We start from the raw sequence: 23,762 nt of genomic DNA, 5'->3' as shown, positions 1-23,762 counted from the left end.
GAGAGCCCATGTTTCCGGCATATGCCCTTCGTCAGCCAAAGATACTGGATGGGTTCAGTGCCTTTTCCTCTTCTTCCTCTTCCTCAGCTGACCAACACATACACATGGTGAAGAGGGCTGTACTTCATAACATTTCATCTGCAAGATGAAACAAGTCTTAAAATATTCTCTGGTGAATACAACTTAAATCATCCAGGGATGTCCAGTCAGCAATGCAAACCACCAAAAAGCTTTCACAAACTGTATAACAAGTACCAATTTGTAATTAACCTTAAAGTAGATTTTGATGAGTTTAAATAGGGCCAACAGGAGATCGTCCCTGCTGTTGAATGTATGCTCAGCTGGGTATGGTTAAAGAGCGCGCTTTGATTAGAATGTTCAGGTTGAAAACGCAACTGCTGATGTCAAAACAGCGTCACATGCTGACTGGTGTCATAACTTTATAATCTGCATACCTCAGATGCATGTTAGGAGTGACCACGCAAATACTCTTACAAAAGCTACATCTAACATGGACATGATCAGAAGTGTGATGTTTCTCAGGGGTGCCATTTTGGACCAAAACAGCGACCAACAGCACCAAAGATTATGTACTCGAGGAAGCTTAATTTTCTAACCAAAGCTGTCCTCATCATAAATTGAGGCAATTATTGAGTAAAATCCGCAAGTTAAATTTAAGATCCACTTTCCCTCCATGACAAAAGCAGCAGATTCTGAAGAGGATTATGGGCATCTGTTTACAAGGCTGGTTCCAACAATGTGGCAATTCAGTTAGGAGGAAATGGTAGAGCAGTTGAGACTACTTCCATGGAATTGAGGAGGTTAAGAGGAGATGTGACATACGTTTTCAAAATTGTGAGGAGTCTGGACAGAGTGGATAGGGAGAAACTTCCCACTCATGAAAAGATCAATAACCAGAGGACATGGTTTAGCAAAAGAAGCAAAATGCAAGGGAGAAAAGTTGTTTCATATAGCGGGAAATGCATATTCTGGAAGTGCGATGCAAGCAAGTTCGACTGAGGCATGTGAGAGGGCATTAGATGATTTTTCAAATACAAGCAATACAAGGTTACAGAGTAAAGACAGGAAACTGGTACTAGATCAGAGTGGTGCTGGAAAAGCACAGCAGGTCAGGCAGCATCCGAGGAGCAGGAAAATCGACGTTTCGGGCAAAAGCTCTAATCTAGACTCTGGTTTCCAACATCTGCAGTCCTTGTTTTTACCTAGGAAATTGATACTGTTAAAATGCTGAGAGAGCTGGTATACTCATGAAGGGCTGAATGCCTAGTGCATCTTAACCTGAGGTTCTGTAATTCTCTCCACAAAATAATGCTGCATTAATTGAAATTTTGAAGACTAATCAATACGTATTTTTTCCCATTTAGGCCAGATTATGAAGGAAATGGATCATTGGCAAATAAATGGAACTAAGGTACAAAACAGACAGTGATGAAAGAGGCTCATGGAGCTAAATACTCTGCTCTTATTAATGAATCTAGTTTCCATTCCTGAGGGCTAAGTCCTTGAATTAAAATGGTGAATCCAGTGGAGAGACACCAACAATTGTGAGACAGAATTGGATCAGAGAGAAAATACATTGCAATGTTCAACATCAGAATCAATACTGCTTCAATTTTAGTTTAAAAAGCTGAATTAATTTAAGACTGTCTACTGAGTAACAATGCTCTTAGAAGCATTCTCGAAGTTTTAGCTGTAAAATTTTTTAAGTAGTAATTATTTTAAACAAGGGCACCACCAAGTGTTATCCTTCTTACATTACAGGAGTTAAATTCAGCAACCTCCATTCTTGGAATATTCAGTCACAAAGTCTGGAACACAATAATTGTAGGGTGTTGAAATATTCTGAACATAAGATGTCATGAAATCAAGTGACCATAAAAACAACCACAAAATATTAATAGAAAAAATACAAACATTTCTTTATTTAAAACATGAACTAGAATGATACCAACAATTACACATTTAATTAAATAATACTGATATACACCATAAGAACTTGCGAGTTTTGAACTAAATTACATCTGCAAACTGTGACTGAGTGAGGAAATTACATTCTGAATGAGATACATGGTATAATTTTTGCAAACACTGCATCGTGTTTATTTGATGAATAAGTACATCAGCTTTGTTTTTCTTCAGTTTTTTTTTATATTTACCAACTCAAAATTACCCTTAGGCACCATTTTAGCATCAAATTAAATCACATTTGTGTTTTGATAAATACTTCACTAATTCCCTAAAATGCAGCTCACATCACATAAGTCAACACTGAAAATCCAATCAATTTGTCTCGTTATTCTCTTACACCTCCCTCTTAAGATTTAGTGTTGCTACTTGAAGTACTTCCAACAAAAACAATTTCACCCTTCTTCCTGTACTGAAATAGAAACATGGTGTTTTCAAAAATGTACAATGTTAGTTAACCTATAAAAAGCAAGAGAAGGAATTACCTGCATTTATGTAATGATTTTCTTAACAACCATACATCTCAAAGTGCTGTACATCAAAGGACGTACATTCAACTATAACTGCACTTGTGTCAGAATTGAAATAAGTGAATGAAAGATGATGCAACATGATAGTACAATACAAAGAGTAGCAATATTATTCTGTCACAAATGATTATATTACAGCCGTATACCAATAACAGCTAAAATGTCTTCTCTGGAAGGAAATCTACTATCCTTACCTAGTCTGGCCTTCAGATGACTCCAGATCTGCAGCAACACGGTTGACTCTGAACTGCCCTCTGAAGTGGTCCTAGTAGACACTCAGTTCAAGCGCAATTAAGGATGGGCAATAAAAGCTGGCTTTGTCAGCGATGCCCTCATCCCATAAAAAAAAAAGAAAAACTACTTTTTCAAGATTAAAATATATCATAAATGACAAGCAAGAAAGATCCAGGAATTAATTTTCTGGTCAGTGTCTGTGTGGATATTGCTAACTATATTAAAGTTTACGTACTCCAAATTTCATGCTTCAAACATGTCATACTCATTCAGCCAAACCAGAATTGCACAGTCCAATATACCATGTTCGTACTTCTTTCAAGTTTATTTCCACATTGGAAAAAATGAAAGTAGCATAAAATGAAAATAATAATAATTGCAGCATTAATGCAGTGGGTAACTTTCTTACAAAACCAACCTAAAGAAACATTAAATGTGAAAAACATGCTCATATTTAAGGTTTAAAGAACCTTCAGAGTTATTTTTCATTAATTTATTAACTGCAATAATGTCATATTTATACTGAAAAAGCAAGCCAAAAATTCAAAAATAATGCTTTGCATTCCTGATCAGAAAAGAATATTTCAATTTTTGCTTGCTTTGTTGTTTCATACAGCCATACAGCACAGAAACAGACCCCTTCGGGCCAACTCGTACATACAACCAAACATCTCAATCTGACCTCGTCCCATTTGCCAACATTTGGCCCATATCCTTCTAAACCTTTCCTATTCATGTACCCATCCAGATGCCTTTTACATACTGGAATTGTACCTGCCTCCAACCACTTCCTCTGGCAACTCATTCCATAAATGCACCACCCTCTGTGTGAAAAAGTTACAGATTTTCAAGACTACTAATTCTGTTTTCACAAGGCTTCTCGTAGTTTTAGTATAAATCAATTATCCAACAAGTGTATTCAGTATTGATATGAAAAAGGGACCATAAAAGTCCCTACCAAACTTTGCTAGCAAAAATCTGTTAAATTTGTAAGAGTATCAGTGATGCAAAGGGTATCTGCTTAGTTGAGGATAAGGGGAAAATTAGTTTGAGTTACCCCTCTGGTTTGCATCCAGAAAAGCCTGATGCTTGTTGGTGTGCACAAGTCTAGGTGTAGAATATGAAGTGTTATAGATGTATCATGTTGTCAAACAGTTTTACTGAAACTCAGAATTCAGGTTTTTCAGGTGCTACTTGCATTATGATATTTTGCCCATTTAATCAAAACAGATAAGTGTGGGTATTAGCTAATTGGGGAAAGGGAACATTTTCATTGTTTATAATTGATCAAAATTCGTGAAGAAAATAGTTTCAGAAAGCAATAAGTGGGTGCTTCATAATTCATTATTGAATTCCTCCAAGAATACAGCATGAGGAATACTTGCAGCCTGCATGTTTCATGAATTACACAGAATTAAACTTAGTGATTATACTTCAATCCACTTTTTTCCATCAAATCCATCGACTATCTTCACATAACCCCTTTCAAATATCTTTCTGTTCCTTTCTCCTTAATCGGGTTTATCTTGCTTCTGCTAAATGCATCTATCTTATTTGCCTCAAATATACACTGTGGTAGAGTGTCCCACATTCTAACCACTTTGTATAAAGTTTCCCCCAATTTCCTGTTGTATTTCTTGGTGGTTGTCTTATATTTTTGGCTCTTCCTCCTTGTCTCTCCATTAAGTTGAAACATTTTTTGCATTGACCTATTACTTAATCTTAAAAATCTCTAACAAGAGAGATCAACCTCTTCAATTCTTTTTAATAGGTAACTTTCTCAGTTCTGATACCACCCTCATAAATCTTTTTGCCAGCTTCTCCAGTGCCTCCATAATTCTTTAATAAATGGGGCCAGAACTGTCTAATAACTGTATGAGAGATAATAATTTTATCTGTTATAGATAATTTTTCTTGCATTTCAATTCTATCCGTCCAGAAATGAACCAGAAATACTTATGTGCATTATTTATTGTCTTATTAAAGTACACATCTACTTCAAGCACCCTTTGTAGAATCTGTACCTCTGGATCCCATAGCTCCTCGCTCTCATTTTGACTTCACTTCCGAAGGAACATGGAATATACAATTTCCAAATTCTTCACACCCAGACATATCACCTCACAGTTATTTATATTGAAATTATTTTCACAATATAAAGCAATCTATCTGAAAATCATTATAAATGGTTAAACTGGTAGGAAATAAACAATCTTTAGATCCTACATAGAAAATCAGAAGAAATAAAGTGTTGTTTGAAAATCTTAATATCTTTATGACATCATCTGTGATTTGAGTTAAATATATTTTTGCAACTTTAGTTTACGGTAGCATTGAAGAAAAACATTGATTTTTTTTTAAAAAATCAATCAGAATTTGCTTTGGAAGCTCTGTTCTACATTTGGTTTTGCAACTGTCTGCATGAGGTGGAGACCAATGCCAAAGAAGGCAAAACAGCTCAAACCACAAGAAATCCACTAACCTGATTTAACTTTTCCACGTTAAAAAAAATATATTCCATAATTAGCACTTGCACTTTTAAAAGGGAGGAGTTGTCAAATTTAGCGATATGTCAAGAACTGTCTACTATATAAATAGAGCAACATGCATCGTTTTGGAATCATTGCTCCAGTTGACACTCCACAAATTCAGAGGATAATCCATTTGGGTACTACATTGACTGTGAAGGCAAATTATGCTGGTAGGTTTGAGCTTCTATTTATTATCAATTTCTTAACGTGCTTCCAAGATTCATAAGGATTCATTCCTTTCATACTGTGTGCGCTCTACTCTATTTTAACGATTTTCTAGCAAATTTTGTCAACTGTTTCAGCTGTCATTTGCAAACTTTATAAAATGATTTGTTACATTCAAATGTTACCAGAAAGTGCAAAAATAATATAAACTTTACAATAATGTCAATTTGATAAAATTTACAAATAACTCTATAAATTTCAACAGAAACATTGGAATGAAGGTATTCTAATAGTTCCTATTGATCCTTTTATAGATTTGAACATCAAACATGGATTCCAAACAAATCTGTGCTGTTCTGCTATTACTATCTGTGACTCTGGTCCACGGAACAGGATTTAATAGATATGCCTACATAAGGAAAAATGTAAAAAGCCACGGAGGTAAATTTAAAGATTTCACTTTGTTTCAGCACTTGATACTAAAATATGAATCTTGAGAAAGCTTAAACAGTTCTCTTTGAAAATGGTTATCTCCCACAACCCACAAGGAGAGTTAATTGTTGTCCTGGAAATTACTATGCTGTTTCTCTGCCAAATGTGGAAAGAAAGAAATTTAGTCTGTATGCACGTGTTTACTTGTGCACACTAGTGCATGTGGTTGTTGGTTAATGTTTCAGAGGGTAGAGGGAGGGTCGTTTATTTTTCCTGCAGGTTTTTTTTGCATCCTATGACAGATAGAGGCATCAAGAACTATAACAATGCAGAGTAGCAGTTGGGGAATGTGCTGCCAACTTTACAGTACTGACTGGTAGCACTAAAAGCAGTCCTGCACAATGCCTACATCTTGATTACAATATATTAAAATTCAATGTGGCATGCACTTAAAGAACATAAGATAAATATTACTACCATATTGTGAAGCAGATGTATTAAATTATAAATGCATGAACCGTAATTATGAAGTATTCAGAAACATTTGAAACTAATATAATTTTGATTACATCTTTGAAGGTTAAGCATTTAATTAATTTGAAGAATTTTCAGATTATGTTTGTATCTATTTAAAAATATACAAAGGAACTGATCAATTCTTGTCAAGGCAGTTAAAGGGAAAAAAAAGTGAAAATGCCATATAGAACTACAGACTGATCTCTCAATAGAGGGACAAGACTGGCAGTGGTTTAATCTGAGGGTTACCATGCCTTAGGAAAAGGACAAGGTTGAGAAATAGAGATCTTCACAGTAACCTCAGCCACCTTTTGTGTGGGAACAGAACCTCACCACAAACCAGCCACCTGAGCTAATTGAACACTTAAAGAAAATACTGAAAGCTTTTTTTTGGTAAAACCTTTAAAGAAAATAATAAAAGCTGTATGAAAAATAGTGGTTAACATGCAGTACACAAGATGTTAAAACAGGAATTGGAAAACGTCTACAATATGAGCAAAAAATAATCCTATTCATCTTGTAGACATTCCAAGAGCACGAATAATGCACATTTACCCATCAAAATGGCTATACAACTAGTACAGGTTAATTAAAAGCTTGGGTTACAGTTATCACATTTATCAATACTGCAACAATGTTTTTTCTTTACTCCAAACAATCATCTAGAGCTTGAAACTCAGCATGCTTCTTATTGCAAAGGTAGTTGGCATAATCCTGCATCTGTTGTTGACTTGGCAACATGTAGAGGGCAGAACTATCACATAGGAAGTACTAATAAAGATATTCACTTAAAAGAATAAAACCTTTCAAGGAAAGTACACTTCTGGGGATGATCGCGTTTAACCTTTCGAGAAATCTCTGTCAAGTCCTTTCATGGAAGTTGCCTGTTTTCATTTATGCCCTGATAAAGTTGCAAGTATTAAAATGAGGGCAAAGAATTGTGGACATTCAGTGAAGTTTCCTTTTCTGGAGTAAGCTTACAATGTATTTACAATAAGTTTACAATGTATTTATCCTCAATGGCCAATGAATATATCTAAATAACTTTAAATGCAGCTATATTTTATGTGAAATAAATTTCCACCAATACAAGTCATGTGACCAAAATGTCTACTGCCATATATTAGTCAGAAGCCTCACTCCAGAGTTTGAGTGCATTATTTAAATGTGCTTTATTTCAGTGCTGAACAATTAGCGAGTGGTTAAAAGTGCTTACTTTTAGATAAGGCATTCATCTGTCTGCCTTCTGAAATTAATGGATAATTTATTTGGAGTATTTGAAGAGCAGAAAGGTGTCTTTGTACTTTATCCAATATTTATCAGTCAACCAGCACCACTAAAACATGCCATCTGACCATTTTTCTCACTGCTGTTTATTGTAGCTTGCTTTGTGAAAACTGGTCACAGCATATTCTTACAAAGGATATTAATGTGAACTGTTTTTAAGCTACTCTGGCATCACTAAAGGCATTTTTGAATATGTTTATTCTCTTTGTAATGGGTTTGCATGCTATGACCTCTCCGTTTATTCTATTTTAAAGAACGCTTGAATCAAGGTGCCATAGTTCTCAGGGTGGGTCACTTGACCCAAAATGTTAAATCTGTTTTGTCTCCTTAGATGCTGCCAGACCTGCTGTGCTTTTCCAGCAATCGGTTTTTGTTTCTGATTTACAGCACCCGCAGTTTTTTCATTTTTTTTAACCATAGTTTGTATTCTGATACTCAAGGAATTAATTTAAACTTAATATTGTCAGAGTGCAACTAGGATAAAACTGAATTTCTAGAATTTAAAACTAAATTTTGAGACTTAAATGGAATTAACCCCTGTGTAAATAAACAAACTGTTCACAGAAGTTAGTCCAGATTAAAATAATTTAACACAAACAAGTGCAGTTAAATGTTGCCTATCAATATTTACGTGGCTCTGCTAAATGCACTATTCTACAGGCAAAGGAGTAACACAAATGTTATGGGTCAAATAGCTTCTTGCTTCTTCTACATTCCCTTGTAAGTATTATTGTAAAAATGAACAGTTGAAATAAATGCTCTAAGAATAAAAATCTTTATCACCATTTTAAATGGGAGACTCCTTACTTCTAAGCTGCATCCCCAGTTCTCATCTATGGTATGAGGTAAATATCCTCTTGTCATCCACACTATCAAATGCCCTAAGAATATTTCATATTTCAAGTTTCACAGTCTTCAGTATGTACTTGTTCTTCTCAAAATAGATCACTCTACAATTCTTTGACAGTTATCTATCCAATTTACTAACCTATGTCTTCCTCAGGTCACTTATAGTTTTATTCACAGTTAATTACAGACAGTGGTCAGAATGTAATTCTGGCAATAGAAGTCCTGCCTGCCAGCTGAAGAATTTGTGGAATCCTGAGTTTCCTTGAATGGGGAATCCCCACCAGAATTAAGAGCCTGTCAGTTACTTGACTGGACATCAGAGCTTTCCCAGAAATTAGGCTAATCAGAGACTAAGGGTTCTGTGTTGTATGTGAGTACTAGTGAAAGTGATAGTTGCTGCCAATAATGCTCCCAACCAGAAGCACATCACAGGTACAATTACCAGTGGTGGTGAGTTAAAGCCATTAAGTAGGCAGTAATTGTCAACTGAAGAATCTCAATTACATCATCTACAAGCTCTCCCATTCTAATTTAATTGAACATAGTGGTCTATTCACACCTGATTATAAACACCTCCCCCTTCAAACTTTCCACCAGAAGGGCATGAAATTCTGCCCATTATTTCCATGTTGATGACAGTGATAGCAATATTCATGAAGACAAATCCAGGTCTTGATTTCGCAATCAAAGGAAAGCAAGGATGCCAACACTGGACCCTTGGGGTCTTTTAGTTTCTTCCAACCTGTCCACCAAAAGCAGTATGGAGCCTGCCTACCATCACCCTTTCCTGCAACACTGGTTCACTAATACATACTGCCACTGAATTTCCTTTGCCCTAGTTCAGTGAGCCCTCAGCTCGCACTGACAAGCGACTTGCCAACTGAATTCTGATTAAGACCAAAAGTGAAAATAGTTCAGGCCTTGTGCTGAGTTAGGTGATGGATGAACCACTTACTTACCAAAAACTTAAGATTTATACCTTAAATGGAAACATATGAATTAGGAGGTGGCCACTCAGCCCCTCAAGCCTGTCCATAATGGCTGACTGAATTACTCCATATTCCTACCTACCCCTCCAATAATCTTTGTTACCCCCTTGTATATCAAGAGTCAATCCACCTTTGCCTTAAAATATTCAAAGATTTTGCATTTACTGCCTTTTCAGTAAGAGCATTCCAAAAACTTACAGGCATTGAGTGAAAATATTTCTCCTCATTGTCTTAAATGGACGACAGGACATTCTCTCATGACATCCTCTGCACATCCATCCTATGAACTTGTACATTTCAATCGAGTTGCTTCTTACTCTTCTCAACTCCAGCAAACACGAGCCTGTTCAACCTTTTCTCATAAGAAACATGGTCCATTCCAGACATTAAGTCTTGGGGTTCTAGAGTAGAGTGGTGCTGGAAAAGCACAGCTGTTCAGGCAGCATCCAAGCAGTAAAATCGACGTTTCGGGCAAAAGCCCTTCATCAGGAATACCTGAAACGTCAACTTTACTGCTCCTCGGATGCTGCCTGAACTGCTGTGCTTTTCCAGCACCACTCTATTCCAGAATCTGGTTTCCAGCATCTGCAGTCATTGTTTTTACCTATTAAGTCTTGGGAACCTTCCCTGAACTGCTTCCAATACACTTATATATTTCTTGAGATAAGGAGACCAATACTGTACACAGTACTCAGATATGGTCACACGAATGCCCTGTAAAGTTCAAGTAAAACCAGCTTACGTTTGCAATCAATTCCCCTTGCAGTAAAAGGTTTTGCTGTACTTGCATACTTAAATGAGGACACCCAAATCACTGCCTCTTACAGCTTTGCAATCTCTTATCATTTAATCTTGATTCTTAAAAAAAATCGTTACCAAAACAGACAATTGCACATTTCCAATGTCACAGATTATGTAAAAGATCTTTGTCCACTCACTTAACCTATCTTAATCCTTTCATAGCCTCCTGTATCCTCTTGCTATATACCTTCAGTCCCTGTACCCAAGTCATTTATATAAATTGGTAAAGTTGATTTATTATTGTCACATGTACCAAGACACTGAGAAGTACTGTATGAGTGCTAACCAGACAAATCATACCTTACATAAGTACATCAGGGCAATAGAACAGAGTACGGAAGATAGTGTTACAGCCACAGAAAAGGTGCTGAAAATAGGAAATGTGACTAAGATATCAGATGGAGAGTCTATTTTCTTGTTCAGCATAGACGAGTTGGACTGAAGGCTCAGTTTCTGTGCTGTATGACTCTATTTACACTCTGACAATACTGATAACTAAGTGACAGCCAAAACCTTGGAATGACTTTCTCACAAATATATTGAAAACAACTATAGAACTTGATAACCAACTGCTGTACTTACAGCAAATTTCAGCCTATCAACTTCTTCCGTTTATAATGTATTTTGGATTAATTCCTTTTGTACTTAAATAGGGAGTTTTTATTGAACATAAGCCAACATGTCTGAAAACATTAAAGGGACTTAAAGTGTTCTGTTGCCCCTTTAAGTTATCCAACAAAGCTGAACCCACAGGTTTATTTTTCCTTTGCATTTCTGTCAAGGAGAACATTCGGGAGAAGTCTACTTGCCCGCAAATCACAAAATCCGGGTCACTAAATCAGTTGAAAATTAAGCACTGAGGGCACTCTGAACTGTCAGAGTTATTGGGTTTCAGATCGGGTCTGCTCTCTCAGGTGGGAGTTACATTTTTTTTTGCAGCCATTATTTGAATGCTTGCATTGGAATTCTTTCTGCTGTCCAGGTCAATATTTATTCCTCAACCAAAATAGCTCCATCAAAAACAGTTTAATTGGTCATTTACTCTTGTGCAAACTGATTGCCATATTTCCAACGTAGCAGCAATTGTACTTCAAAACTAACCATTGGTTTTGAAGCATTTTCAGACACTGAGGGTCTCGAAAGATCCAAGTGAATCAGAGTTCTTTCTATCTTGCATTTATGGTCATTATGTTAGTGACTTAGGGAGGTGAAGATTAGAAGTTAGAAGATTATTCAAAATTACCATCTGGTAAGAATGCCAAAGTAACAGTTAATGACTGCTTCAAGAATAAACCTTCTACATAATTGATACATTAATGAATGACATCAGAGGCACAGGTCAACATGAGCTACCAGAATCACTCCTGCATAATGCTCTGTCCACAATGTGAAGAATTACAATATTATGTTACATTCTAATTTTATGCCGAGGTTATGCTATCTTTGCTGCATCGTTCTTTTTTTCCTGTTTTCCCAGAGTTGAGCAATTGGAATTAGGAACCCTGGGCTATTTTTCTTTTTAATTGAGGAACAGTTAACTTGCAGTGCACTCAACATTACACAGACTAATGTTAGCTAATTCTGTACAGACAGTAAATCAAGCATGTAATCTTTGCAATGTGTGTTACCTTATTCAGTGCTGAATGAGACAGATTATTTTTGTTAACAGCAATGTTAATTGATTAGAGACACGAGAAGGAAAATGGAGTTAAGGCCACAGTCAGATCAGGCATGATCTCTGTAAACTGCAGAGTAGGCTCAATGAATCCAGTGGCCTGCACCTGTTCCTTGTCATATATCATGTCATCTGAATCACAGCATACGATTACTGAATTATCATAATAGTGGTTAGCTTTTTTTTGGGTTTTATTTTCTTACTTGAATATAGTTTATGCAACACTTATTTCACAAACCAAAACAGAGTTGAGCTTGCACATATTATTTTGCGGATAAATTTCACCCGGTGACTGCCGATCCAACTCTGTATAGAAATTGAATACAAACCTAAGCGAACATTTTACTATAATCCTGAGGGACTGATTTCATGAGACATCAAACTAACCTCCTGTATACCTATCAGGCAGGTATGAACAATTGTACAGCACTTTTTGAAGATAAGCAGAGTTTTTCTATTGTCATGGCTAACATTAATACTCAAACATGAACAGATTCACTGATTAGCATTGCACTAATTAGTTACTACGTGTCCCTACAAAGTAACAAAAGCTTATTTCCTTTAAAGGTAATTCAGTCCACTGTGAAACACTTTGTGATATCCTAGGGTGTGAAGGATTCCAGATAAGTGCAGGGTCCTTTGTTCAAAAAAAGTCAAGCTTTTCAAATTGCTGCATTTATTCATCATTTTCTTTCTGAAAAAAACAGATTACAATGTAAAAGCATATGATTCTCAGAACTCTGAAGATGAGGGATATGAAGACAATGATGAAAGCAGAGGTGAGCAACATGCAAACTTTGTACATATTAACAGGTAGAGCATCTGAAACCGCTTCAGCAACAAGACAAATGTGAAAGCTAAATTCAAAGTTTTTAATGAGATGGTATCATTGAGCTGGAGTTTTCAAATTTGCAATTACCTAATTTTCATGATAATTTCTAAAGTAAGATTATTTTCAAAATCTTCAACGAATACCATCAAATTTTAAAAAATGAAACAATTCAAAAAGGCTGAATCTAAACTATGCTTCATTTTTGAACTGTAGATGTAGGAGCAGAACAGGGCCTGCAAGGTCCTCCTGGACCACGGGGCCCACCAGGACCTCCTGGGAAAACAGGCGTTGGAATGCCAGGTGCCCCAGGCAAGCCTGGAATGCCAGGAGCTCCAGGATTGCCAGGAATGGGAAAACCAGGAATGCCAGGCGCACCAGGAAAGTCAGGTGAAACAGGAGCTCCAGGACCAAAAGGCGATAGAGGACCACAAGGGATGCCCGGATCTAAAGGCAATCCAGGAGCACCAGGATATCCCGGGCCAGCAGGGCTGGCTGCTGTTGGTAAACCAGGTCCACAAGGACTACCAGGTGCTCCAGGGGCACCAGGCAGACCTGGAGAAAAAGGAATGCCAGGGCATATGGGTCTTCCTGGAGCAAAAGGGGAAAAGGGAGTTGGATTTCCTGGGCGTCCCGGGAGCAGAGGGGCAACAGGACCACAAGGGCCTCCAGGATCACCTGGACCAGTAGGATTAGGAAGTGCTGGAGCACCTGGTCGTCCGGGTCAACCAGGTGAGAAAGGTGCAATGGGCCCTCCAGGTGCACCAGGATATGCAGGTGCCCCAGGCCCAAAAGGACCACCTGGAAATCCCGGTCTTCCAGGACATGGAAAACCAGGAGCGTCAGGTGAACCCGGGGTACCTGGAGCTCCCGGAAACAAAGGTAATCCTGGTCCACAAGGTTTACCAGGTGCACCTGGACTGCCAGGTTTCGGAAAACCCGGTATACCCGGACACAAAGGAGAGCCTGGTTCTGTGGGTCCTGTTGGTTATCCAGGAGAAAAAGGAGAGGCAGGACCAACTGGGGCACCTGGACAGCGTGGAGCTGTTGGGCCAGTAGGTTCACCTGGACCACAAGGTGCCAGGGGCTCACCAGGAGCTAACGGTGCACCAGGAGAGAAGGGGGAATCAGGCCCTGCTGGCGCCCGTGGATACCCAGGGCCAAAAGGTGAAACAGGCCCTGGTGGTGCCCCAGGTAAATCAGGAGCTCCAGGACTACCAGGTAGACCAGGTCCACAAGGACCAGTTGGTGCAAAAGGTAGCATGGGAGGTCCTGGCGGACCAGGTAAATCAGGAAGTCCTGGGCCTCCAGGTCCTCAAGGACCACCAGGTTATCCTGGTGAAGCCGGATCAAGAGGAAGTGCAGGACCACCTGGTCCAAGAGGTCCACCTGGTTCTCAAGGTTCTCAAGGGTTTTCAGGGGAAAAGGGAGATCCAGGCCCTCCAGGTCCACCAGGTCCTCCTGGAAATTTCTATGGGAAAATGGCAAGTGGCTCACCAGGTGCACCAGGGCTGAAAGGTCCACCTGGACCTCCAGGCCAACCAGGCCTTCCTGGACCACCAGGCCCACCAGCAGAAGTGATCATGTCCCCAGGCAAATATGATTATAGCGGCTACATCAAATCAGGAGAACCCTCAGCTGGGTTACTCAGTCCATATCCAGCTTTTACAGCCATTCTTTCCCATTCGTATTACCCAGCTGGACAAGCAATAGCATTTGACAAAATACTGACCAATTCAAATAATAACTACGATCCATCAACCGGTATTTTCACATGTGAAATATCTGGCATCTATCAATTTAATTATCAAATACAAGTTAAGGGAGCAAATGTTTGGGTCGGATTATACAAAAATGATGAGGCTGTGATGTACTCATATGATGACTATACAGAAGGTTACATTGATCAGGTCTCAGGTAGTGTTACATTATACCTACATGAGAATGACCAAATCTATGTACAGTTACCTACAGAAGAGTCTAATGGCTTATATTCTTCTGACCTCATGTATTCAGTATTCTCAGGGTTTCTAATTGTCCATTCATGATATGCACCAGCTTGAAACATGGACTTGACTACATGATCCATGTTCTATTCCAAGTGACGTTAACAAAATTTAGTTAATGGAGCAAGCTAAAAGAAAGGACAACTGTTGAATAGAAGGGTAGCTATTGTTACATTAAGAAACATACAGTTCTGCCCAGTCAACTGCTGTATCGTCATCATCTGCAAAATGTCATTTACTCAAAACAAGGTCCTTCGGGTTTTTGACATATACCCAAGCAACAGAGATGTAATTAGTCCTCTCATGAGATGTTTCATAAAGTTACCCTGATATTCTATTTTTAAAGAAACTCTGTTGTTATAGTATCAAATTAAAATTTGGCTGTCCCTCTTTGTGTAGAAAATATTGGTCCAAAAAAATATATTTGTACTTGACATTTACAGTTTCACAGGTGCTCAGCACTGGCAACTAATCTTAATCTGATTTAATTAAATCCAGTCATGTTCAATTGCATTTTTTAAAATTCAACTTCATCAAAGTTTAATAACATCCCTTGTGTCAAGATCAGTTGAATCCCATTGTTCTCTGCATTTCAATAGTAAATTACATTACTTTGCTTTTCATTTGTAAAAAGCACCATATTAATGCTAAATCAATCTAAGTGACATTGATAATGTATGTATTCTCCAAAAAACATGTCTACAGTCACATAAATGATATTATCGTAAATCACAAAATACTTCTATATGAAATTGATCTGTGACATAGCGGGTTTCTCAAATAATGCAGTATCACAAGTGCATTTTTGTTACTGTGCAGTTAAATAAATGGTGAGTGTTACAAATTTCAGTCTACACTGAGTGTTCTTACAAATCCTGTGTCCGTGGTTAAATTCATAAGGTGACCTCACATTCACATTGATCAGGAAGATAGCTCTATTGCAAAGTATCTAATTCAGTGCCGACATGACCTTTTTGGGGATGGGGTGAGGGGGTGATCAATAACACTATTTAATATCTGCACTGGATCCTGGGACCTCGCAATGCTAGTTCTGATTGATTGAACGCGAAATACATGAAAAGAATATTGCTTCACATTAAATATTGTTTACTATTTAATTTATAACATCAAAATTACAAGGCTTTTGACCTTCAAATAGACCCACATCAATTCATATTTCTTTATTCCAGAAATGACTGTCTATAATTTATTAAGAGTGATTGCTCTGCTCCAACCTCACTAATACTTTTAACCAAAGCAGAAATCAAAAGGTAAATCTGTGACCCGGCTACAGCTTTGTGTACAGATAAATGGGATTTCAGTGAAAACTACCATAGCTAACAAACACTCTCTGCCTCCAACTTTGTTGCAAGAACGAATGAAACTGGCATTGTCAATATAGCTGGGCCTCTTAACGTGCTCATACTAAAGCAACAGCTTACATTTAGATAGGACTCTGAAAACAAAGAACACATTTTGGAAGATGCCTTACAGAAAAATTATTAGGCACAGTTGACACCAGTTTGCATAAGTGGGGTATTAGTGTGGGTCTGCAAATCCTGACCAAAAAAAAGTGGATCGTTGGAGGAACTTCACAGAGGAGTTCCAAGCAGTGAGGTAGAGAGGTATGGAAGGGAACTCCAGAGTTTAAAGCCTGGACCAACAAAAATTTAGCTGCCAACGATGCAGCAATGCAGTGATCCAGAAACATCTGAAACTGGAGAGTAAAGATCTCACCAAGGGCTTGTTGGACTGGAGGCTACACAGATAGGGAAAGGTGAAGACTGAAAATTTAAAAAGAGGATAGAAATTTTAAAGTTTATGTTTGGAAGCCAACATAGATTATGAACCACAGGAAACAAAATTTGCAAGGGGTCAAATGAGGGTAGCAGCGTATTGGATGATCTCAAGTTTCAGGCACGTGAAAGGTGCAAGGTTGAACAGGACACAGCTGACATTGTCAAATCTAAACCTAAATAACTCATAGATCAGGCTTTCTGGAATCTGAGCTGAGATAGATACTGAACACGTTTATGTAATAATGGTGTGAGAGAAGGTATGTGATCAGAAGATCAAAGTCCAGTTTAACTACAGACTGTCGCAAGAGACAGCCAGATTGAGTCAATGGCTGGGCACAGGATTTCTGGCGGGAACGAAAGGTAATAACAAATCTCTCAAACGTGTTATTCTAAATCAGAGGATATGCGTTCAAGTTACACCTCAGAAACAATGGGAGCAGGCAAGGTTTCAGTTTTGCAATCAATTCCAAAGATGATATGTCTGCAAGTGCATCCATTTCTCAACAAAGAACTGAAGTTTTTTTTTGTAAATATATTTATTTGCAAATTTTTTTAACTTTACAAACGTATAAAATTATTGAAAAACAGAATCAATAACATATATCAGTATAACAAAAAGAAAAAAAACACAAGTTAGAATACAACCACTGTCTACTAACTACTAACCTACCCTATAATACAAAACAAACCCTAACACTGTGCAAAGCAACACCAAAAAAAAAGAAAAGCAAAAAAAAACCCCACAAAATACAGAACAGCTATGCTCGGCGCAAAGCTCCCAAACAAAGGAACGGGAGCATTGTGTATATACCCATATTAACTCAGGAGACTCTCTCCAGAGCCCAGGGCTTGGCAAATCTAACCATCCTAGTTAAACAAACACTCTAGTTAAGATAACTGACAAATCTATATCCATATTACTCAAGTAGGGCTACCATGTCTTATAAAAATGGTCTGTTGTGTGGTGCACCATGTTTGTAAAAAAGTCCAAGGGAATGTGCTCCATAATTAATTTCTGCCATCCCAGCAAGCCCGGTGGGCTCTCAGACACACAGTTCATCAGAATATTCTTCTGTGCACAGTATGCAAGAATATTAAATAGTTTCTTCCCATGTCTGTCTAAAGATAGTAAATTCGGTAGACCTAAGAGAAGAGAAATTGGGTCTACTTTGACTTCAGTCCTCAATACCCTCCCTATCTCTCCCGCCACAGCGCTCCAATAAACACGGGGCCTGTGGCATGTCCAGAAGCAACGGGTAAGAGTACCTACACTTATTTTACATTTGGGGCACACTGAAGATGCCCCTTTTTTAAACTTCGCCAGACGGTCTGGTGCTAGATGAGCCCTGAGCAGGACTTTTAACTGCGTAGCGCATGTCCTGTTACAGACTGAGATCTTTCCAGTATTCGCCGATATGTTCTCTCATGTTTCAGAAGAGATTTCCACTCCTAGCTCTTGCTCCCAGGCCTCACTTAACCAGTTAATATCCTGCCAGGCTCTGCCATCCAGCAGGTGATAGAGGGCACTAACTGAAAGGGTGCTTGTGGAACGTAGCAACAACCTCCCTGTATCAGGCTTATAGGGCTTAGTGAGAAGCGTAGTCTTCTTCTGGATGAAATCCCTAACCTGAGAAAAACGGAAAGGATCTCTGCTGGGTAATCTGTATTTGCAGCTCAGTTGCTCAAAAGACATCATAACCTCCCCCTCAAACAAGTCTCCCAAACTAGAAATTCCTCTCGCTGCCTATAGTTTGAACCCTGAGTCCATCATCCCTGGTCGGAACCCTGGCATGCCAACTATAGGTGTAAGTGGTGAGGTCTTGGATAAACAACCCTCATTCTGATGCATCGCCCTCCATGCCTTGACTGTACTAATGACAATGGAGTTCCGGCAGTGGTCCATAACTGTCCTCATCTTATCCATGAACAACAGGTTAATAAGAGGGCACTTTGCTTGGGAAACCTCGATATCCAGCCATATTGAGTTTGGATCGTTACCTGCCCAATTGCAGACAAAGGACAGCAGGGAACTCAATTGATACTTCCTGATGTCTGGGAAATCAATTCCTCCCTCTCCTTGAGGCAACTGCAATTTAGTAAGGTTGATGAGGGGCCCCCCATGATGCCAGACAAAGGAACCAAACCACCCCAAAGCTTCCTCAGTGTTGACCTGGGAAACATTATAGGGAGCATACGCATGGGATAAAGCAAACGAGGAAGAACATTCATCTTAATGAGATATATTCGGCCCAGCCATGAAATTGGAAGAGCCTCCCATCTATGGAGATCTTGCCTAATATTGTTGAGCAAGTGAGCAAAATTAGCCCGAAATAACAGATCAAACTTGGGGGTAATAAAAATGCCTAGGTATCGGAATCCTGACCGTGACCACTTAAAAGGGAACTTAGAGCCACCTTCAACTTCTGGCACACCCTTAAGGTTCCCCAAAGGCATAGCCTCCAATTTTGCAAAGTTAATCTTATATCCTGAAATAGCCCCAAATGAATTGATACATTGTATCAAATGGGGTACGGAGGTCATCAGGTTCGATAAAAACAGAAGGACATCATCCGCATACAATGTAATCTTGTGCTCTCTCGATCCCACTTCCGGAGCGGTTATGTGGACGTTCTGACGAATGGCCTCTGCCAGCGGCTCTATCACCAACGTAAACAACAACGGTGAGAGGGGGCAGCCTTGCCAGCTACTCCTACCAATCCTAAAATTCCCAGACTTCACCCTGTTGATGATGACCGCAGCCAGAGGGTGGCGATATAAAACCTTCACCCACCTAGCAAAGACTCCACCCAACCCTAACTGTTCTAAGACATACAAAGGATAAGGCCATTCCACCCGGTCAAATGTTTTCTCTGCATCTAAGGAAATCACCAACCCCTGAATTGATCGTTGCTGACAGACTTGGACCACATTCAGCAACCTTCTAATATTAGAGGACCTACGACCCCTTATAAAGTCTGTCTGGTCCTCTTTAATAAAACGGGGCAACACCCTTTCCAATCTCAGCGCCAGGATCTTAGACAGAATCTTGAAATCTGAATTTAATAGAGAGATGGGCCTGTATGAGGCACAATCCTCAGGAACCTTCCCTTTCTTAAGAATTAAGGAAATATTAGCTTCTCTCAAAGATGGTGGTAGGCATTCACGCATATAAGAGTGATTGTACATCTCCAACATCGGCCCTGACAGAATCCCTATAAACTCCTTATAAAACTCACCCGGGAGACAATCAGGGCCAGGCACTTTCCCACTCTGAAGTTGTCTAGCTGCTTCCCGGTATTTCCTGAACTGACAAAGGGTCATTAAGGAGAGAGGCCTGTTCCAAGGTTACCCCTGGGGGGGGGTCCAAGTTCTTAAAAAAGGTCTCCATTTTAGCCCTCCTGTACTCGCAACCTTCAGACCGATACAATTCAGAGTAAAAGCTCCAAAAAGCCTCACTAAACTTTTTAGCATCGTATGTAAGGACCCAACACTGTCTCTGATTGCAGTAATGGATTGGGGAGCACGCTTTTTCCTAGTCAGCTACGCTAAATACTTCCCTGGCCTATCCCCATATTCGAACAGCCTTTGTCTAGCAAAAGCAAGTTCTTTCTTTGCATTTTGTTTCAGTATTGAACTCAAGGCAGCCCGGAGGGGCGTGATCCACTACAGCTTAGTCACCGAAGGCCACGCAAAATGTGCTGCCTCCGTGGCTTTCAACCGCATCTCAAGCAGATGCTGTTGATCCTCCTTCTGTCGTTACCAGCTAGCCAAATACGAAATAGCTAATCCCCTAGCAAAGGCTTTAGCAGTCTCCCATAGCAGAGACGGACTATTAGCCGTGCCTGAGTTGATAGTCAAGAATTCCTGAAACTCCTTCAAAAAGTGTTCCACAAATTTGGAATCCTTATGGAGAAAAGGGTCCAAATGCCAGTGCCGCAAACTTAGCCCTTCACTCTTGGCCTTAACCTCCAAATATACTGCCGCGTGATCAGAGATAGCTATATTCCCAATTTTCCAACCCATAATCGAATCCAGAAGAGCCGACGGAGCCAGAAAGAGGTCAATCCTCATGTGACATTTATGTGGGTTTGAAAAAAAGGTGAAGTCAGCTCCCTGCTTGGCCTGTGAAAAAATAGTTGGGGACCCACAAGGCATCCTGTCCACTGTCGGATCCAAAAGACAATTAAAATCCCCCCCCCCCCCCCCTATAATAATGTGCCGTGTTCCAAAAGCACTCAACTTAGAGAAAGCACTAATCAAAGATTTGAGGGGATGTGCCGAAGGACAGTAGACATTTAAAATGCCATATTCCTCCCCATGTATCAGGGCTTTAAGTATCACAAACCGTCCCTTCTCATCTTTCACCTGCTCTAATAATGTGAATGGAAGATTTTTCTGGATAAGTACCACCACTCCCCTACTTTTAGTAGTAAATGATGGAAAGAATACCGGTCATAACCCCCCTGTTGTAATTTTAGGTGTTCCTCATCATCAAGATGGGTTTCCTACAACAAAGTGATATCAACCCTTTTCCTCTTAAGGCTAGAAAGCACTTTTTTCCTTTTAACAGGCGAATGACTTCCCTTAATGTTCCAGGTGCACCATTTAATAAGATACTTAGCCATATCCACTTTCAGAGACCCTTGAACCCCTCAGAGGGAGAACCCTGCTTGCAAAGCACCAAGCATAAGTAAATAAATCCTTGTGGTAGCCCAAAAATAACTGAACTCCAGGATGTATATTTTCCATCAAACACCACCCTTTGTCTTCTTTCAGCTAGCAAATTGCTGATCCAAATCACTAAATCACCTTCGATCCCATGCCTCCATTCTTTGTGTAGTAGTCTATTATGGGGAACCTTATCAAACGCCTTAGTGAAATCCATATACACATCAACCGTTTTACCCCCATCCACCTTCTATTTGGTCACCTTCTCAAAGAACTCTAAGGTTTGGGAGGCATGCCCTACCCTTCACAAAACCGTATTGACCATCCCTAATCAACTTATTTCTCCCTCGATGATTATAAATCTTATCTCTTCTAACCCTTTCTAACACTGTACCCACAACCGAAGTAAGGCTCACAGGTCTATAATTTCCAGGGTTGTCTCTACTCTCCTTCTTGAACAAGGGAACAACATTTATTATCCTCCAGTCTTCTGGCACTATTCCTGTAGAAAATGACGACATAAAGATCAAAGTCAAAGGCTTGGCAATCTACTCTGTGGCTTCCCAGAGAATCCTAGGATAAATCCCATCCAGCCCAGGAGAACTTAGCTATTTTTACACTTTCCAGAATTGCTAACACCTCCTCCTTGTGAACCTCAGTCCCATCTGGGCAAGAGTGAGGACTGCAGATGCTAGAGATCAGAGTTAAGAATAGAGTGGTGCTGGAAAAGCACAGCAGGTCAGGCAGCATCCAAGGAGCAGGAAAATTGACGTTTCAGGCAGGAGCCCTTCATCAGGTCGGATGCTGCCTGACCTGCTGTGCTTTTCCAGCACCACTCTAATCTTGACTCTCAATCCCATCTAGTCTAGTAGCCTCGATCTCAGTTTCTCCCCAACCACATTGTCTTTTGCTACTGTGAATACTGACGCAAAGTTTTCATTTAGCTCTTCCTCTATTTCCTCTGACTCCACGCACTACTTCCCACCACTATGCTTGATTGGCGCTAATCTTACTCTTGTCATTCTTTTATTCCTGATATGCATGTAGAAAGTCTCCGGTTTTCTTTGATCCTATCCACCAACGACTTCTCATGTCCCCTCCTGGCTCTTCTTAGCTCTTTCGATCTTTCTGGCTAACTTGTACCTCTCAAGTGCCCTAATTGAGCCATCATTTCTCATCCCAACATAAGCCTTCTTCTTCCTCTTGACCAGAGATTCAACTTCCTTAGTAAACCACGGCTCCTGCACTCAACAAATTCCTCCCTGCCTGACCGGTGCACACTTATCAAGAATCTGCAGTAGCTGGTCTTTGAATAACCTCCACACTTCTATTGTGCCCATTCCCTGCAGTTTCCTTTCACATCCTATGCATCCTAATCTTGCCTAATTGCATCACAACTGCCTTTCCCCGAGCTATAACTCTTGCCCTGTGGCACATACTTACACCTTTCCATTGTTAAAGTCAACATAAACAAATTGTGATCACTGTCACCAAAGTTCTCACCTACCTCCAAATCTAACACCTGGCTGGGTTTATTAGCCAGTATCAAATCTAATATGGCCTCGCCCCTTTTTGCTCTGTCTACAAACCGTGTCTGGAAGCCCTCCTGCCCACACTGGACAAAAAAACTGACCTAAAGTACTTAAAGTATAGTATTCTCAGTCAATACTTGGAAAGTTAAAGGCCCCATAACAACCACTCTGTCACTCTTGCTCCTATCGAGGATCTTCTTTGCTACCCAATCCTCTACACCTCAAACTATTCGGAGGTCTATAGAAAACCCGCAAAGGGGTGACCTCTCCTTTCCTGTATCTAATCTCAGCCCATACTACCTCAATAGATGAGTCCTCAAACATCTTTTCTGCATCCATAATACCAGATATCCTAAATTAATCTTGTCACATTTGCCAGCATTTGGCCCATATCCCTCTCAACGATTCCTACTCATATACCCATCCAGATGCCTTTTGAAATATTGAATTATACCAGCCTCTATTACTTCCTCTGGCAGTTCATTCCATACACAATCCTGTGTGCGAAAAGGTTGCCCCTTAGGTCCCTTTAAAATCTTTCCCCTCGTACCTTAAACCTCTAATCTTGGACTTCACATCATGGGGAAAATACCTTGCCTATTCATCCTATCCATGCCCCTCATGATTTTATAAACCTCTATAAGGTCACCCCTCAGCCTCTGACGCTCCAGAGAAAACAGCCCCAGCCTTTTCAGCCTCTCCCTATTGATCAAACCCTCCAACACTGGCAACTTCCTTGTAAATATTTTCTGAACCCTTTCAAGTTTCATAACATCCTTCCTATAGCAGGGAGACTAGAATTGCATGCAGTATTCCAAAAGTGGCCAAACCAATGTCTATACAACCGCAACTTGACCTCCCAACTCCTATACTCAATAAAAAGGATCACTTCTATTATGGATATCTTTCTCCTAGATCCAACTGAACTTATGA

At 39.6% G+C, this 23,762-nt stretch overlaps 2 protein-coding genes across 2 annotated transcripts in view; one reads left to right on the top strand and one right to left on the bottom strand.

Annotated features, from left to right (window-relative positions):
- The window catches only part of nt5dc1 (5'-nucleotidase domain containing 1), a 575,653-nt gene that overhangs the window by 397,695 nt on the left and 154,196 nt on the right, over positions 1 to 23,762 (bottom strand). The gene's annotated exons all lie outside the window — the stretch shown is intronic.
- Positions 5,252 to 15,096, top strand: LOC122545886 (collagen alpha-1(X) chain-like). The gene is made up of 4 exons (XM_043684771.1): positions 5,252 to 5,451; positions 5,761 to 5,887; positions 12,703 to 12,774; positions 13,041 to 15,096. The coding sequence occupies exons 2-4, from the start codon at positions 5,776 to 5,778 to the stop codon at positions 14,870 to 14,872; spliced, it is 2,016 nt and encodes a 671-aa protein (XP_043540706.1). The 5' UTR covers positions 5,252 to 5,451; positions 5,761 to 5,775; the 3' UTR covers positions 14,873 to 15,096.

Source organism: Chiloscyllium plagiosum, chromosome 3 (genome assembly GCF_004010195.1).
Source record: "Chiloscyllium plagiosum isolate BGI_BamShark_2017 chromosome 3, ASM401019v2, whole genome shotgun sequence".
NCBI lineage: Eukaryota > Metazoa > Chordata > Chondrichthyes > Orectolobiformes > Hemiscylliidae > Chiloscyllium > Chiloscyllium plagiosum.
The sequence above is the reverse complement of the archived record's forward strand: the minus strand, read 5'-3'. Positions and strand labels throughout refer to the sequence as shown.

Bases quoted from the DNA above. Each gene is read 5' to 3' on its own strand.
- LOC122545886 (XM_043684771.1), top strand. From the start codon at position 5,776: ATGGATTCCAAACAAATCTGTGCTGTTCTGCTATTACTATCTGTGACT. The intron at 5,888-12,702 runs GTAAATTTAAAG...TGAAAAAAACAG, and splicing joins AAATGTAAAAAGCCACGGAG to ATTACAATGTAAAAGCATAT. The intron at 12,775-13,040 runs GTGAGCAACATG...TTTGAACTGTAG, and splicing joins AGACAATGATGAAAGCAGAG to ATGTAGGAGCAGAACAGGGC.